The sequence below is a fragment of the Spermophilus citellus genome (assembly GCF_964194105.1).
Source record: "Spermophilus citellus genome assembly, chromosome: 1".
Taxonomy (NCBI): domain Eukaryota; kingdom Metazoa; phylum Chordata; class Mammalia; order Rodentia; family Sciuridae; genus Spermophilus; species Spermophilus citellus.
In genome coordinates, this window is record NC_138182.1 from 161,859,403 (window position 1) to 161,876,972 (window position 17,570).

The 17,570-nt window shown below is 42.0% G+C and overlaps 1 protein-coding gene across 6 annotated transcripts in view; it reads right to left on the minus strand.

The window, feature by feature from the left end:
- The window catches only part of KLHL3 (kelch like family member 3), a 124,638-nt gene that overhangs the window by 16,917 nt on the left and 90,151 nt on the right, over positions 1–17,570 (minus strand). For 5 of the 6 annotated variants that reach the window (XM_081286816.1, XM_081286818.1, XM_081286821.1 and 2 more), the window contains 3 exons: positions 15,192–15,341; positions 2,154–2,271; positions 1,564–1,761 (listed from right to left, as the gene is read on the minus strand). In XM_081286816.1, the coding sequence (XP_081142942.1) occupies positions 1,564–1,761; positions 2,154–2,271; positions 15,192–15,341 (466 nt within the window). The remainder of the gene's footprint in view (positions 1–1,563; positions 1,762–2,153; positions 2,272–15,191; positions 15,342–17,570) is intronic. The other variant, XM_081286817.1, reaches the window with a different exon arrangement.

Consider the following 17,570-nt stretch of genomic DNA (forward strand, 5'->3'; position numbering starts at 1 on the left):
GAGCTGTTCTGCCAAGGTAAATAAGTCACTGAACTCACAGAAAGGAATGCTTTGATTCCAGACGTGAGGCTGCCTCATCGAGCCCCTGTTCCAACCCCCTTTTCCCTGGTCTTCCTCGGCCTCCGGAGCGAGAAAGTTAAAAACTTGCCTTTGAAGATTCCCTTGCAGCTAGGGGTGACCAAGTCAATGATATCAAAGTAGAAATCTCATTGGGATTTCTGAAATAACCTTTACTTTTCTGAGATAGGCATCACTCTTTCTTGCTTCTTGTTACCTGGAACACAAATGTATTGGCTGGAAATAGAACAGCCACATTGTGATTAGAAGGAAAAGGCCCAGAGAATCTTAGGAACTTGGCCCCAATTTCCTTGAGCAATTAGATCAAGTCAGGAACTCCTTTTCTTGTTTCTCAAAAATAAAACAAAAATTCTTTATTTTAAAGCCATAGTATAGTTGGACTTTCTACTTAGAACCAAAAAAGCAGGTCCTAAATGAAGCAATGTACCGCTATCCCTTCTGCTCAATAAACATAGCCTCCAGAAAAGCTAAAGACCATGGAATTTGTGGAGCAACATGAAGAATGAGAAACATCACCAAATCGTGAAGACATAAATGAAACTTTAGAGAAGTAAAAAAGTATTGTGTTTTTACTTTTTCTTCCCTTGTGGCTGAAGAACACCATTTTATTTTAGTGAGTTGGTGTCTACAGAGACATCTACCCAGCAGTATGAGTACAGATGAGATCTTCTCTCCAAGTCCATGTCTTCTAATGGTTCAGACTGAAATTTTTGAAGCAAGGTAAAATCTAGGAGCAAGGAGTCCACCTGTGGTGGCCCAGTCTAGTGAGGCTCAGTGGGGCAGTAGAAAGGGCAATGGACAAGCCTGGCTGCCAGTGTGGCCTGGGCCAGGCTTCTTCCCACTGCTGAGCCTTTGTTCCCTTATTTGTTCAGTAGAAGGTGCAGACTAGGGACACTTGAGTGTAGGCTCCTTCCCAGAGCCCTAGAGATCATACATGGAGAGTTTCATAGTCTGTATTAATATGTTCCTATTCTTTGGGGGCCTGGCTATGGCTCCAAAAGCTGGGTAAGGAAGGATGGTGCCGTAGTTTGGTTCCTATTGCCCCCAAAGGCCCATTGTTGAAGGCTTGGTCCCTGGATCAGTGCTATAGGGTACCTTCAGCAGAAGGGGCCTTGAAGGAGGTCTCCGGGTCACTAGGAATGTGCCTTTGATGGCAGTGTGGGTCCCACTTCCTGTTCCCTTTTGCTGCCTGGTGATGAGCCAGGCAGGTCTGCTTGGCCATGTGCTCTCTCCATGAGGTGCTGCCTCACCACAGGCCTAAAGCAAAGGGTGACCTGAGCAGGGACTTGACCTTCAAAACCATAAGCCAAAATAAATCTTCTCCTTATAACTATCCCAGAGGAAAGCTGAGTAACACGGATGTGTGTGTTGCTGAGGCAGTGCTGCAGAAGGACAGATGTCAGCCCAGCAACTGGCTGGACAAAATGAGGCTGCATGGAGGGTGTACCCAGGTGGGGATGGGGAGGGAATAGGTCCTGGACCTACCAGTACTGCCATCGAAGCCTCCCACCGCGTATAGCAGGTCATTGAGCACGGCCGCACCCAGTGTGCTCCGGCGCTCCTGCATACTGGCAATGGACGTCCACTGGTCCTTCACACCGTCATACACGTCCACGGTCCGCACCCGCAGGGAGCCATTAAATCCACCCACAGCATACACGTGGCCGGCCATGAACACCACACCTGAGGCACAGGAAACCAAGGCACGAAGGTTAGGTCAGGTGGCTGGCTGAGCGTGGTGATGCATGATAACGTGGGAGCAGGCAGGCAACACATAACTCACCACAGAAGACGATCTCCAACTACAGACACCTGTGGGTCACTGTGGGGCTCACTGGATTTCTTTTCCCATTTGCTTTTCTAATTTTGCTTGATTCAAGCAAATGCCTGAATTTGGTTACTCTCCCAGCTACGAAAGAACTGACCGCAGAAGGGACAGCCCAAAACCGAGCAGGTAGGGAAGGCAAGGGAGCCTGAAACACACAGGTGTCTGAAGAACTAAGGAGCACTGTGTGACTTCCAACACAGGGTACTAACCAGCCAGGAAAACGCAGCTGCTGGACTGGGGGACTCACCGGCTCTGCATCTCCTGGATGGAAGCTCTGCAATCTGATCCCACCGGTCCTCCTCAAAATCATAGCACTCCACGCTGCGGATTGCCTTGGGTGCTTGGCCACCAACCACAATCATGACCTCCAGAAAGACAAGGGGACATTAGCTGGATCTTCCTAACACCAGATTAATGGGTGATCTATCCCTGGTTCTTCTACATGCTTAGTGCCCAGGGGCTGAGTGTTATCTGAGCTCACAGTTACAGAGGTACGTATGTGAAGATGCTGCCACAAGTCACCAACATATATGAATATTAAAGAAAAAACTAACAAGCATCTTCCTACAGAAACACAACCACAAGTTCTATAGTTCCAAAATACCTTAGTTGGGGCAATGGTGGGGGTACATTAAGCTTAAGCATCCTCCGCAATCTCAGTATCCTGGAGGACTGGGATGGGAAGTTCAATTTTACAGTGAAACAAACTTGAATATATTTTAGAAGAGTGCAGATTTGGATGCATTAAGAAAAAATTATTATTTAAAAGTATTTCTAAATGTCTAGCCTGCAGGGCACACTCATTGCAGTATAGAAAAAAAATATTTGTACAGTAGTATATGTGTGATGGTTATCACAAAACTTATTTAACTGATGATGCTTTGAAAAATGGCACTAACAGTGGCTATTTCCACAGGTACAGCAGTCACTATCACTGTCGGGCAGTGCTAAGTGTGTCATCATTCACTTGTCACCATGACCCTGTGAGACAGACATTATCATCCATGTTGACAGATGAGGGGAGTAAGCTCAGAGAACAAGGCCCAAGGTCACACATGTAGGGGTGGCAGAAGAGAGGCTAAAACTGCAGGCAACCTGACACAGGCCTGAGGCTGGCCCTACCCCTCCTGTTCTGAAGACTAGGTCCGTAGCCCATGAAAACACAGGTCATTGCATCTGTTTGTCAAAATGTAGGTCACATTTCATTAGTGGGTTATGAAACCAATTCAGTGGGTTACAACTAGTGCATTTTTGTAAACAGGACAGAAAATACCATAGCAAGGATGCTATGTCATGAAATATCCAGGACACCTGTGTGTCCTCCAGATGGCATTTCCTACTGCAGGACTTGGTCAAAAAAAGGAAAGCCATCGCTAAACTGTGGAACCAACCGAGATGCCCTTCAGTTGATGAATGGATAAAGAAAATTTGGTATGTATACAAATGGAATACTATTAAGCATTAAAAGAAAATAAAATCATGGCATTTGAAGGTAAATGGATGGAGTTGGAAAATATAATGCTAAGTGAAGCTAGCCAATCTAAAAAAAAAAAAAAAAACCAAATGCCGAATGTTTTCTCTGATATAAAGATGCTGATTTATAATGGGGTTGGGGGGGCAGCATGGGTGGATTAGATGAACTCTATAGATAGAGCAAGGGGAAGGAGGGGAAGGGAGGGGGAATGGGGGTAGGAAAGAGGGTAGAATGAGATGGATATCATTACCATAAGTACATGTATGAAGACATGAATGGTGTGACTACTTTGTGTACAACCAGAATTATGAAAAATTGTGCTCTATATGTGTAATATGAATTGTAATATATTCTGCTGTCATATATAACAAATCAGAATAAAAGAAATAAAGGAAAGCCATCACTCTGACTGCATTCATTAACAGAACTGCAGTGCGTACCTAACTGTGGCACATCCCCATTATTGAGACTCTTGTCACATGCCACCACTAAATAAGAATTAAAATACCAGAGCTAACTGTAGTTTACACATTTTAATAACTGGGCACATTCACACTGTTACTGTATGACACAGTACACTCAATTGCATCCCAATACATTTTCCTGAGCAGAGAGAAAAGGGTAGAGGCCACAGGCAGCCAATACAAGCCACGGGATTGTTTCCTGCAACCTGTCTTATTCACCCAATGGTTCCCAAAATTCAGTGTGCACCAGGTTCACCTGAAGGGCTGTGAAAACACAAACTGTGGTCCCCCACTCAGAATTTCTGATTTAGCAGGTTTAGAGTAGGGTTGATAATATAAATTTATAACAAATTCCCAAGTAATGCTGCTGCTCTGTTCTAGCTTTCATACTCGGAGAACAACTTTTTTAACTCATGGCCTGTAGGAATTTCATAATGATACTAATGGTATGCCATCAACAATTTTTGCCATTACTAATAATCATAATGCTTTTTTACTTCCCCACAATGTACTCTGGGGGAGAGGATAGATCATCAAAACCTGCATGAGCACACAGGAGCACAACTCTCAGATGGACATTATCTACCAAAAGGGGAAGCAAAACCAGATCAGACAACCATTGCCCAAGATCAACAATTTATGCCCCAAGATGCCAGATTAGGCTCATGCACTGCTCACATGGTGACTGCTGATCACCAGAGTTAGCCCACCAAATGTGAGTCATAAAACATTCAAAGCTCAGAAATCAGTTCTAACTTCTAAAGCATTCCACAGGAATTCGGGACACAGGTCAGGCTTAAACTACTACTGCTTCCAGGCAGGCTTTCTTCCATGCCTCAACTCAGAAGGTCCCACTGCTCTGTGTCAAGAGCAGCCTTTTTCAGAGAAAAGCTGGATTCTTCCCATCTGTGATTCTTTGCTTACATAGGTAGCCATAAGCAGGTCCAGGGTATACTAATGAACACAGCCTCTTAGCAAACTTCAGATTATGCCCAACGTACTCCTCCAGAGCAGAAAGGCTAGTCCTATGTTCATAAGCATACCTAGAACTTGCATTGTCCTAAACTAAACTGAAGACAAGATGTTGCAAGGATTTTCTTTGAAATCTAATTTCTGGAGTTGAGAGGGAATAAACCCAGATTTTAGTTTTCTCTCTGCAGGATGCCACCCCTCGCTCTTGAATACAACATTCCATCTACTTTAGATATTCTTCTTCTTTTTAATCCTTTTGTTTTAACACCTGCTTATCTTCCAGGTCTTAGTTTACATGTCTCTTCTCCAGAGAGGGCTTCTTTGACTCTGTGTCTGAGTTGCATGTCCCTCCACAGAGTGCTCAGCTACCCTGTGTGCTCTGCCTTGTGCTGTGACCATTTAGTGATTTGTCTGTCTTCCCACCTAGACAGTAAACCCTAGCAGGACAGAAAATCTGTCTGCATCAGTTACCAAAATAATCCAAATAATGTCCTTATATTGCCAGGTAAAACTCAGGGCTCAGATGTTTCTTTGAAATTAAAAAATTAATGAATAAAAAGTAAGTAGCAAGGAGTCGAATGAAAAAAATTATCAAATGAAAAAAATATAAAACTGGAATGTCACTTTCTTTGGTTAAGATGTGTTGGAACACTAGATTACAATTCTGGCAATATTGAGGAAAACAAATGATATAAAAAAGGAAAAGTAAGAGATTTTCCTACCTTTTGACTCAACCATCAGAACAAAGCATTACTTGTTCCTTGCACAAAGTATCAAGCTTTTTCTTTAAATTAAAAAAAAAAAAAAGGTAAAGCTTTCAGGAAACCTCACCATGTCCTAGAAACTGTCTCCTGCCAAGTGAGGGGGCACATTCATACTGGAGAAAAATCCATCACTTGTGGAAGAACTTTCATTGTAACACAGAAACAATATTACAGAAATGGAAAGTTTCTCGTGTTAAAATAAAACCTGAGTACAAGGACAAAAATAATACAGGACACATTTTCAAAATAAACTTGCCTCTGAGCTCACAAAAACACTGATGAGAAATGACTTTTAACATTCAAACTTTGTATGATAGTCTGAAAAGAGGAACTGTAAAGGTTTTGGTAGGGTAGGATGGTCACTTCTGGCGGGGATGGTGGATCAAAGCAGCAAGGAGAAGTGAGTACACATTCTGCTTCTTTGCAGGTATAAGAAATCCAATTTTTATGGCAGTTATTGCAAGAAGCCATTTGTACAAGGAGCACAGTATCCCCCATTGTGGTGATCATGCAGAGTATAAAGAATAAATTTCCTATCTTGACTACTATAGAGAAGTTGTTTCCATAGATACCTGATCTTAACAACCAATTAGGCAAATATGAGTATTCCCAAAGTCTACATGTGTTACATCTCTGAAATTACAAACTTCTTGCTGCTTAAGACCACAGGCTGTTAGGGCAAGGACAGACTTAAACCATTTTCTCTGGGGAGCCCTCACCCAGGCCCAGGTAGTTCAACAGGGATATCCCTTTCTTTCCCCAACACTGATAAACCCCAGCTTACTAAAGACTTATGAGGTCTTCAACAAAGACAATGGAATCACATCAGCTTCTTTTATTGATCACTATTTTTTAAAAAGTGACAGGGTCTCACTATGTTGTCTAGGTTGGCCCCGAACTCTTGGGCTCTAGTTGTCCTCTGCCTCAGCCTTCCCAGGACTACAGGCTCCATCCATCACACCTAGCAATGATTACTATTTTTTAACATTTTGTATAAGCATAATTGGTAATATAGGAATCCTAATAAGCCCAAGAACTGGTTCTGGTCTAACAATGATGCTGGACTGAACATCATTTAATCACTCCTGAGGACTGCAGTGTCCTTGGGAGTCTTGCTAGTTGCCTCAGGGTCCTGATCCCAGGTCTCCACTGTGTTAAAGGCTGCAGACATTCTGGTGCCTGGAAAGCTCTGGTTTGTAGAACATGAGTGGTTATTCGACATCTCTCAAAGAAAACACCCTCTCACTTCGGAAGGTAAAAGGGACATTTGCTTTAGTGAGACCATGGAAAAACAACCTGATTTCTTAGAAAAGAAATTCCAGAATAACAAGTTTTTCATACATATATATAATGTTCTTTTGCATAGATCATTCTGGTTCTACCAGTATGACTGGGATTGAAGGCATGTTGGTCTCTCCTCACTGAAATGATAACCATTCTGTCTAAGAACCATTAGTTAGGAGAGACTAGTCAGGAAAAGGGACAGTTGGTGAACAGAACAGAGCTTTCAAGACCCTAATCCTGGCCTAGGGCTACAGAAGTAATTGGCATCTCCACTTGGGTGAAAGGAGCAACCTGGGTTCTGCACAGTTTCTTCACAGGGCAAGAGCAGAGTATGTCCAAACTCTATTCCATGACCAGCGAGCTGGGCAGAAGGCAGGCCCAGCCAGTCGGTCCCTCGGGCCAGGGCAGGAAGTGAGTCTCTCTTACCCTGGTGCGTGGGGCCGCAGGGCTAACACCAAAAATTCATCCGAAGGAGGGCGTCCAGGTCGAGCCAGCAGACTTGTCCCAGCAGGTTCCTGAGCAACAGCTGCTCCCGGTAAGTATCGACAGGCAAGGTGCAGAGACAATGGGGGTTTGAGAACCAGGCAACATGAGAGCAAAGCCCAGGGAGAGGATGGAAAGGATGAAAAAATGGGCATTGGCTTGAGACACCTCTGGACTCACATGTCACTAATCGGCTGCGTGACCACAGGCAAGACATTTAACCTTGCTAAGCCTTATTTTCAACACCCACAGCATCATGATAACAGGGTATTTCTCATAGGGTGTCAGGAGGCTTAAATAATATAAAATACATCTTGGTAAATAGTAACTACTAAATTTTAGATCATATTATTAGATCAACACCAGCATCGTTATTATTGTTTAAAACAGTTGCTTAAAAAACAAACTCTTGGGCTGGGGATGTGGCTCAAGCGGTAACGCGCTCGCCTGGTGTGCGTGCGGCCCGGGTTCAATCCCAGCACCACATACAAACAAAGATGTTGTGTCCGCCGAAAACTGAAAAATAAATATTAAAATTCTCTCTCTCTCTCTCTTTAAAAAAAAACAAAAAACAAAAAAACAAACTCTTAACAAGTCATAGAAAAGAAACTTACGGATGGAATTATAAGTACTACTAAAAATTCCAGGGGTGATACGGGCACATTTTCAAGACCTGCCACCCTCCAGGATTTTTGCTAGGGTATGGACCAACATGGAAGAGAGGCAGTGCCCATTGAGGAACCTGGCCCAGATGAGAGGTCATCCTACCCACCTGCCAGCAGCCTCTACTTCCAACATCATCTGAAAGCAGGCCAGCCCACTCAGAAGCAAGCTGCCTCCTTCCAGCCTGAATGACTTTTTGGTGTCATTTTTAAAGAGTTGAGCATGGATGCCAACTGAACAAGAATGACAGTGAAAAGTGCCAGGTTCAGTACACTTGTAAAGGATTCATTTACATCTTCCTGGAACCTCATTTCTCTGCTGCCATCTGTGGAGCAGGGCGACGTAGGAGGGCTCCAAGTGGCTGAGAGACAGCCTCTGGTTGTCCATGGCAACCCAGCCTCAGGGAAAGTGCAGGGCGGTGAATGTGTGGGAGCCAAGATGATGCTATTAGCTGTTCCGGCTTGAATGTGTCAGTATGATCTGTGCATCAACAGCTCAGAAAAAACACCCTTATAACCTTCCACAGGGATCTCAAGGCACAATCCCATTCCTTTCAGGGAAGGGACTTGGCTGGTAAATTGACTCACTGGCAAGAATTGCAAAGGATGGTGCAAATCTCTCTCCACCAGTTCCTTTCCTGAAGTTGCTCTTTCAGAAAGCTTATCTGGACTGAATTCATAAAAGCCCAAAAGTCCTTGGAATTCCTGAGGCTGCTCCTCCAACTAGCGTAATTAACTCCTGACTCCTCCTCTTCCTCCACTTATTTGGTGTTTGACAAAGTTCTATCTTTAAGGAGTCTCTAAAGGGTAGGAATCAGTTTACTTTCCATACATGACCCATCTAAAAGCCTACTGTGGAGTTGAGAAGCAATATCATAGAACAGTTCAGAGCTTAGGTCTAGGGCCAGTCATTCAAAGCTTAAATTTGAGCTCAGCCATTGACTACTTGTGCTTTAAAGATTGGTCACAAATCTTTTGATCCTCCTACACTCACATATGGGCGTTATTCCTTTCCCCCTGAGTGCAGGCTAGTCTTAATGATTTGCATCTAGTAAATAAAATATGCAAAAGTAAGAGGCATTGATTTTGAGGTGAGGTTATAAAAAGGCTGAAGTTTCTGCCTCTCATTTTCTTGCTCTAGAGTCACATGCTCTGCAGAAGCCAGCCACCACGTCATGAGGATTCTCAAATGGCTTATGGAGAGGCCCATGTCCAGAATCTGAGGTCTGCCAGCAGCCATGTGGGCAAGCTTAGAATCAGGTCGTTCCCAAATAAGCCTGTCAATGACTGCAACCCTGACCAATACCTTGACTTTATGAGAGACCCAGAGAATGAAGGGCCCAGCTAAGCCACTCTGGGATGCCTGCCCACAGAAACTATGAGATAAACAATGTTTTTATGATAAGCCACCAAGGTTAGGGAAAATTGTAATGCAGAAATAGATAACTAATGAGCAGGTGATATAACCTAAGATCCAATTTCCTTATGTGCAAAATTGGGATAATTACAATTATGAAAATCCTGTGAGATAATAAATGAAAATCACTTAGCTCAGTGTTTGGCACATCATGAGAGCTTAGTAACTGAGATGTGCTGTTACCATCACTGTAGAGATTAGTACTGTGCAATGCTAAAAAGCCTAGGCTTCAAGGTTACCAAATTTGGATTCAAGTCCTTGCACTGCCACCTAAGAGCTATAAAAGTCTAGGCAAATCACTTAGTCTTACTGGGTCTTAATTTTCTCCAACATCAGCACTTCCACACTCATTGTGAAGACAAAATCATGTATATTTAGAGTTTAAACTACAAACAAACTGCTCAGTCATTGACATTTAAACAATACTACTTCATCATCATCGATGCTTTTGGTGATATGAACAATGACCCAGGAAGAAACAAAATGTAAAGTACACATAACCCTAAGTGGCCATCAGAAGGTATGAGCCAGTTCTCTCCTGTGGTCCTCTGAACCAGGTTCTGGGTGTGTGCTCCCAGGGACAATTTGTGTTTGACCTTGAAGATTCAGCTCAGGCTTTAGCTCCCTACTGAAAGTTTTCCTCTACCTGTCTCTATGCTCCTAGAGTACCCTGACAGTCCCCCTTGGTGGCACTGAAATTTTACCCTCTAGTTATCCTTCACATCTGTCTACCCTCCTCCCCAGCCAGAGAATTCCTTAGATGACAGACCACCTCACAAGAGCCCTTGAGGCACTAGCACCTACCTCACTGCCTAGCAATTAGTGATTTCTCTACAGAAGTGTGTTAGATGAGTGAATTAATAAGTTAATATGTGAGAGCCTATAGATTGTTGCTGAGTTTTAGAGGGAAGTTGTTTGTTCAATCCAGGTTCCTCACAATTCTTCTAATCTCTCATGAATGAGGGCAATATTGAATGCCTTTGGGGTTGAACCAAATTTCTAGGCCTAACCTACATTAGTGATCAAAAGAGGCTATAAATACATAAATACTTATTACATCGATGCAAAAGCTCATGTATAAATGCCAAAAGCATTGGGGGGAAATAGTGAGGGATGATATAAATGGTCAGGTCTAAAGCTCCATAAAATTACTTCTTTAAAAATGTATCTTTCATTCATGAAAATGTTTACTATTGCCCACCCTGTGCCAGGATCTGGGCTGGGTGCCAAGGACACAGATGAGTAATGCCTGCTGTCATGGAACCAACAGTTTAGTGGAAGAACTGATGCTATAGAAGACAAGTCCAAAAAATCTGCCCAGAGAGTCAGCCTGGGGTATTCAGCAATCTCCTGAAGATACTTGCCTTATGTTCAGACTCCAGTGAAGTCATCACCACCTAAACCCTTCCTTCTCCATTAAATAACCTTTCTACCAATTGCATTTCTACATATTAGAAATAAACTATTAAAAATTTGAATTTAAAGATGCTGAAAATAGCATAAAAATTTAATTTCTGTTCTTTCAAGTATAGCCATTATGAAAAAGAAAATGGAGGTTACTCAAAAATTAAGGGTAAATCTGACAAAAGCCATGTAAGACCCGCACATGGACAACTATAAGTCATCAGAGAGAAAGGCAGGTGTGGTGGCACATGCCTGTAATCCCAGCAGCTCTGGAGGCTGAGACAGGAAGATCACAAGTTTAAAGCCAGCCTTAGCTACTTAGTGGGTTCCTAAGGAACTCAACAAGACACTGTCTCTAAATAAAATATAAAAAGGGCTTGGGGGAACTGGGGCTATGGCTCAGTGGGAGAGCACTCTCCTAGCATATGTGAGGCCCTGAGTTCGATCCTCAGCACCACATGTAAATAAATAAAATAAAGGTATTGTGTCCACCTACAACTAAAAAACAAATTTAAAAGGGGGGGGGGAGGTTTAATCCCTACCAAAAAAAAAAATCAGTGAGAGGAATCAAAGGAAATCTGAATGAAAGGAAATACATGGTGTGTTCATGAATCAAAAGATTTGGTATTGATGGAAATTCCCTTTAGTTATATTTAGAGATTAAATATAACTCTAATCAAATCTGCATACCTTATTTGTAGAAATAATCAAGCTGATTCTTAAATTAAAGGGACTTTAGAATAAAAAAACTTTTTGAAGAACAAAACTGGAAAACTCATACTATCTCGACTTACTATAAAGTTAGTAACCAAGGCAAGACAGTATTGGTATAAAGACAGACAAATTGAAAAATGGAACAGAACAGAATCCAGAAATAGACTAACACATATATTATTATTATGTGTTAATTAATTATTTACAACAAAAGTGAAGTATTTGATGGAAGAAGAATCTTTCCCATAAATGGTATGAAACAACTGTATATTAACATGCAAAATAAATGAAACTTGATTCTTAACTCTCATACCATATTTTAAAAAACGAACTACTCAAAATGGACTATAGACGTAAATGTAAAATCTAAAACTTTGAAACTTCAAGAAGAAAATACAGGAGAAAATCTTTGTGATGTTAGGCAAGACAAAGATTTTTTTAAAAGATAGAATACAAAACAAACTATAACAACAAAACTGGAAAAAATAATAATTTCTGTACTTTCAAGTGTAGCCATTATGAAAAAGAAAATGGAGATTACTCAAAAAATTAAAAGTAGGACTATTACACGATCCAGCAACCCCATTACTACGAATATATCTGAAATCAGTATGTCGCAAATATACCCTGCACTCCTGTATTCACTGCAAATTATTCACAATAGCTAAAAGATAGAGTCATCCTTTGTCCATCAATGGATGAGGAGACAAGAAAAATGTGGTGTATATGCACAGTGGAATATCACTCCAGCTTTAAAAAGAAGTACACCTTATTATTTACAGCATGATTGGATCTGAAGGACATAAGTGAAAGAAGCCAGGCCAGAACAACATATATTGCATGATCTCTCATAGATGCATAATCTTGAAAAAGCAAACTTCCAGAGGCAGAGTAGAATGGTGGTTCCTAGGAGATGAGGGGAAGGAGCAGGGTTAGAGAGGTATTGATCAAAGGATACAAAATTTTGTTCAGACAGGAGGAATAAGCTCAAGAGCTCTGTTGTACAACATGGTAACTATAGTTAGTTGTATTGTTATATTGTTACAAATCAATAAAAGAGTAAATTTTAAGTGTTCTCACTCTAAAAATGATAAGTATGTGAGGTAATGCATAGGTTAGGTAGCTTAATTTAGCTATTCAACAATGTACACATATTTCAAATCATCCTGTTGTACATGACAAATACATATAATCTTTCCCTATTAATTCAAATTATCAAAAAGAATTTAAATCTGCTCTTCCAAAGATACTGTTAAGAAAATGAAAAGATAAGGCAGATTGGGAGAAAATACTACAAAGTTAAGAAGTAACCTGTAAACTAAGAAGAAAATACTTGAAGTACATACATACAGAGGCCTCATCTCTTTAATGTAGAAAGGGCCCTTTAAAACTATTAATAAAAAACACAATCCAACAGAAAAATGGGCAAGGACATGAAAAGAGATTCCCTCCAACAGAAATACAAAAGACAATAGTCATATGAAACTGAGATTAATCTCACAATTAAAGCAATGCAAACTAAAACAAAATGTCATCTTATAAAGAATATTTGGCACAGAAATGTTCATAATACAAAAAAATGGAAAATACTGCAAAGTCCACCAAGAGAGGACAATTAAATACATAGGTACAGAAAACACAAATACTATGTACCCATTACAATTTAAATGCTGGTTTCACCCATATTGATATCACATTAAAAGTAATCTATGGCATATAGTTGTGTGGGGGAAAACATTTCAATCTGTATAACAAGAGCGTTAATCTGAAAGTATACATTTTCATCTATTTGTGAGAAAGTGTACAGAGATAAATGTTGGAAAGAAAACTCACCAAAATAGTAGCAGTGATTGTCCCTGAGAGAGAGTTCAGGTGACTTTAACTTTATTTTTACATTGTAGCATCCTTTAAATAAACTACAATGAGCACATACTTCTATTGTTAAAGAAAGCTAAATTACTTTTACTTAAAAAAAATAAGATGTTTCAATGCAAAATTTCAACAACAACAAAATTAAAAAGGGCATCAAGTTGCAGCCAGACAAATGGCCAGACAGGCCAAGGCCCTCTCCTTGAGGCTGCACCTTCCTCTGACCAGCACTGGACACATGGGAAGACAACTAAGTGTACACTATCAGATACACAGGCAAAGCTAGGTACAGAAGGACAGAGTTCACAGAGGGTTTGGAGGGTGAGGATGACTCAGTGAAAACATAGGTTCTACCACATTAACAGTGGTGATGTCAGGACAAATCACCTCAATATCCTTCTTTGTAGACCAGGGTAATAACTTGTCTCTACCTCTTGGGGTGTGAAGTTTAAATGAGATACACATGTGAGCTGGGCATGGTGATGTACACTGTAATGCCAGCAACTTGGGGCGAGGGGGGATGACAAGGGGGGTTAGGGGGGTGGGGGGTAGGGGAGCAAGGCAGGAGGATTGCAGCCTAGGCAACTTAGCAAGACCCTGACTCAAAGTAAAATAAAAATTTTAGAAAGGGCTGGGGATGTAGCTCAGTGGTAGAGTGTTTCCTCAGTATGTGCAAGGCCCTGGTTTCAATCCCCAGTACCATGAAAATAAAAAGCTACATATGTGACACCTTCACTTAGGACTTAGCCCATAACATGCACTTAAGATCAGCTGTTCATATTATTATCTGGGACATTTGTGACAGTTGTTCACATTGCCACCACTCTATTCGCCATGATCCAGGGTCGTGGAACAGAGTGTAAAGAAGGAACTTCAAACCTCAAAGAATCCCAACATCAAGTTTTGGACAACAAAACCTATTGTTCTCTATCCCTACGGAACTTTCTTAGAAGCAGCAGGCAAAGAGGATGGCAGCCAGCTAGAGAGGGGAGGATGATGACAAACAAGGGCCTAAATAATTTCCTGTGCTACCCACTGTGTCATCCTCTCCTCCCAACTTCCCTCCCATGTTGCCTGGGACCTTTCCCCACACAACACTATGTCAGGATCCCAGAAAGACTGATCAATTGCTATATCCCTTTCTCTGCAAATAAGGGACCTGAGGGCCAGAGGCAAGAACCCTACCTAGAACCAAGCAGTCAGCAAGCCTCTCAACCAGAGGGTCCCCTCCTGTGTTCGTCCTTCCCTCTGCTGGCTGCTTCTTCACAAGTTCTCATTTCTCCTACTTACTCCCCCTACTTCATTACCTGTTGGGATTCTTCAAGGCCCCTTCTCTTCTCTGGCAGCCCTAATGGTCCTTTATGTCCCTCCCTGTGGTGAGAGAGGAACCGAACTGGGACTTTTCTGACTCGAAGAATAGTACACTATAAGAATGTTTACGGCTGTCACTAAGCAAAGACCAACAGAGCCATCCCTCTTCTAATAGGAAGGAAGCACAAACCGTGGCATGAAATGAGAAGGTGGGGCAGGATGGAAGAGTTATGAGTTATTCTCACCCCCAATGACACTGGAGGTTTCCTTGAAACTCCTAGGAAAGGAATACCCCAGAAGAGAGGGGTACTAGCCAAAGGAACCAGCAGATTCTGTGTCCTAGGTCTTAAATGCAACCAAGATGTAGGTAGGGTAGGCAGGAGTGAGGAAGGATGTGGAGTGTGAATGGAAAAGCATTTTTCTAGGATGTGGTCCTGACTCTGGGCAGTGGCCAGGCTGGGGCTTACCTTAGGCAGGCTTACTGGAGTCCTGGGCTTGGTTCTAGGGTTCTTAATCAAGAGTCTCTGATCCAGGGGAAGCAGATGGTATTTCATGGCCTCGATGAGGAAGTCCTTACAGGTGTTGTTATTCTTTATCAAAGCCTCTTCTTCAACTGTCTGGAGGTAACAACCCACAGGTAACACTGGAACAGAGCCTGGCCCCATTTCTCAAGCCCTGTCTCTGGGGTGGGTCATTCCTGCATTCTCTCATTCATTTCTGTATCATCTCATCTTACACCCAAAGAGAAAGATCCACAGAGTTACAACTTAGTGCTCACCTCCTGGATTTTAAGAGCACAGGATTAAGTGATCAAGCTCTGGCCTAAGACAGGGATGCAAATCCCAGCTGCACCACTCGTCACTGATCCTCAGTTTTCTCATCTGTAAAACAGGTATATTAAAAGCACCTAAAACCCCATTAGTTTTGTTTGCTTTTACATTGAGGTTTAGATGAATTTATGCAAAGTAAAAAATAAGGAGTTGCCTGAAAATCTCTTCCCACATTCCTCTTGGTTTGAATGCTTTATAATGTATAGGGCAAATGGTCAGAGATCTGAGAGAAGAGGGAGAGAGGGAGGGAAAGAAGAAAGAAGACAGGATCCACGGGCCAAACTTTGAAGGCACTGGAAAAATAAGATGGTCAAGATGGTCATCCATTTTCTTATAGCAAAAGTTTCAGGGAGAAAACTGGCCAGTGAGGCTCTAAGTGAGTACTGACACTAGAGCAGAAAGAATGTCCTATACAAAATCCCATCTACTGACCTCATCTGATACCCCATCTACGCTGGGATCCCGCTTCTCTACCTGGTATTCAGACCTCAGGACCTAAGCAGGACTTCAGCAAGTGCAAGCCTACATGCTCCATGAGTAGGCAAGGGTGCATTCTGGTACTCTGGCTCTTAAATAGCATCTCTTCAGCCCAGCTCACATCACTATGTGACATATCTGGAATGAACAGCAGGGTCTTCTGAGGCCACTTGATGGTGGGAAACATCAATTCCATTCAACAGCTAACACTGATTGGATATCTCCTGGTTGGGCAGCCCTGTGCTGGCCCCCAGGAAGAAAATGATGAATAAGACAAGGTTTCTGACCTGAGGATTGGACCTGATTCAAGTCCAATCACAGAATGAGAAAGGGCTCCCACTTCAATCATCTCAACCCTCCAAACAATCAGCACAAGACCTGGCTGAGCCTCTCCTGGGACCCCATCTATTGCTAAGAATGAAAATAGGGCCAGGGTCATCATCCACTGGGCAATGCTGGAGCTGGCAGGAAAAAGAAGAATTGGCAAGTCAAAGCCTCTGCCACCTCTGGGCATCTTCTTCTTCAAGAAAACTCCCTACAGCCTTGAAAGATTTTTTTTAAACTTCCCATTAGGGGCCTCACTCAGGATGGTACAAATCATAAATGTGGGGGGTTAAAAAATAAAAGGGGTGGGAGAAAATCTCTAGAAAAGCTAGGGAGAAAGGAAAGTTGCTCAAGCAGCTACTTTTCCCAAAGAATTCATTCAGCTTGAACTAAAAGTTCCCCTCTAGAGAGTTCATAGGTACAGAGTTTCAATGTGGGATGATGAAAGTTTTGGAAATGGATATGGTGATGGTTGTGCAGCACTGTGAATATAATAAATGCCCTGTATCATATACTCAAAAACAGTCAAAATCACAAAGTTTGACAGGCATGGTAGAACACGCCTATAATCCCAGTGGCTCAGGAAGCTGAGGTAGGAAGATCAAGAATTCAAAGCCAGCCTCAGCAACTAAGCAAGGCCCTAAGCAACTCAGAAAGACCCTGTCTCTAAATAAAATATTTAAAAGGGCTAGGGAGTTGTCTCAGTGGTTAAGCACCTCTGGGTTCAATCCCTGGTACCAAAAAAAAAAAAAAAAAAAAATCACAAAGTTTGTGTTAAATATGTATATGTGTTTATTATCAAAACACAGCATGTTATAAATTTAGAATATCTAAAAATGCTTAGTAAAAGCCTAATTAACTTTAGCTATTGTGAGGCGCAGATGCCAGGCAGTGTTAGTTGCAAGAGTTTTCCCTCTCTCCCTCCCTCTTGCATCATGGTCAGCCATCCCCAGCAGGTCTGAAGTTTCAAGGGCAAATGAATGCTGAGGAAACATCCTTTCCCAAAAGTGTTCACCCTGTGAGGCCTAATAAAAGTCCTTTTAGAAAAGGAGTCCCACACAACAGTTCTCACACCCAGTGCCTTTGACCTCCTCCTTTTCCAGGTCCAGACCGTATTTTGCCATAATAATCCAGGAACTATCTCCTAATATCTTTGTTAAGTTTCAGTCGTGGACACTTAATGGAGGTTTGTAAGTCCCCTTTACCTTTCACTGG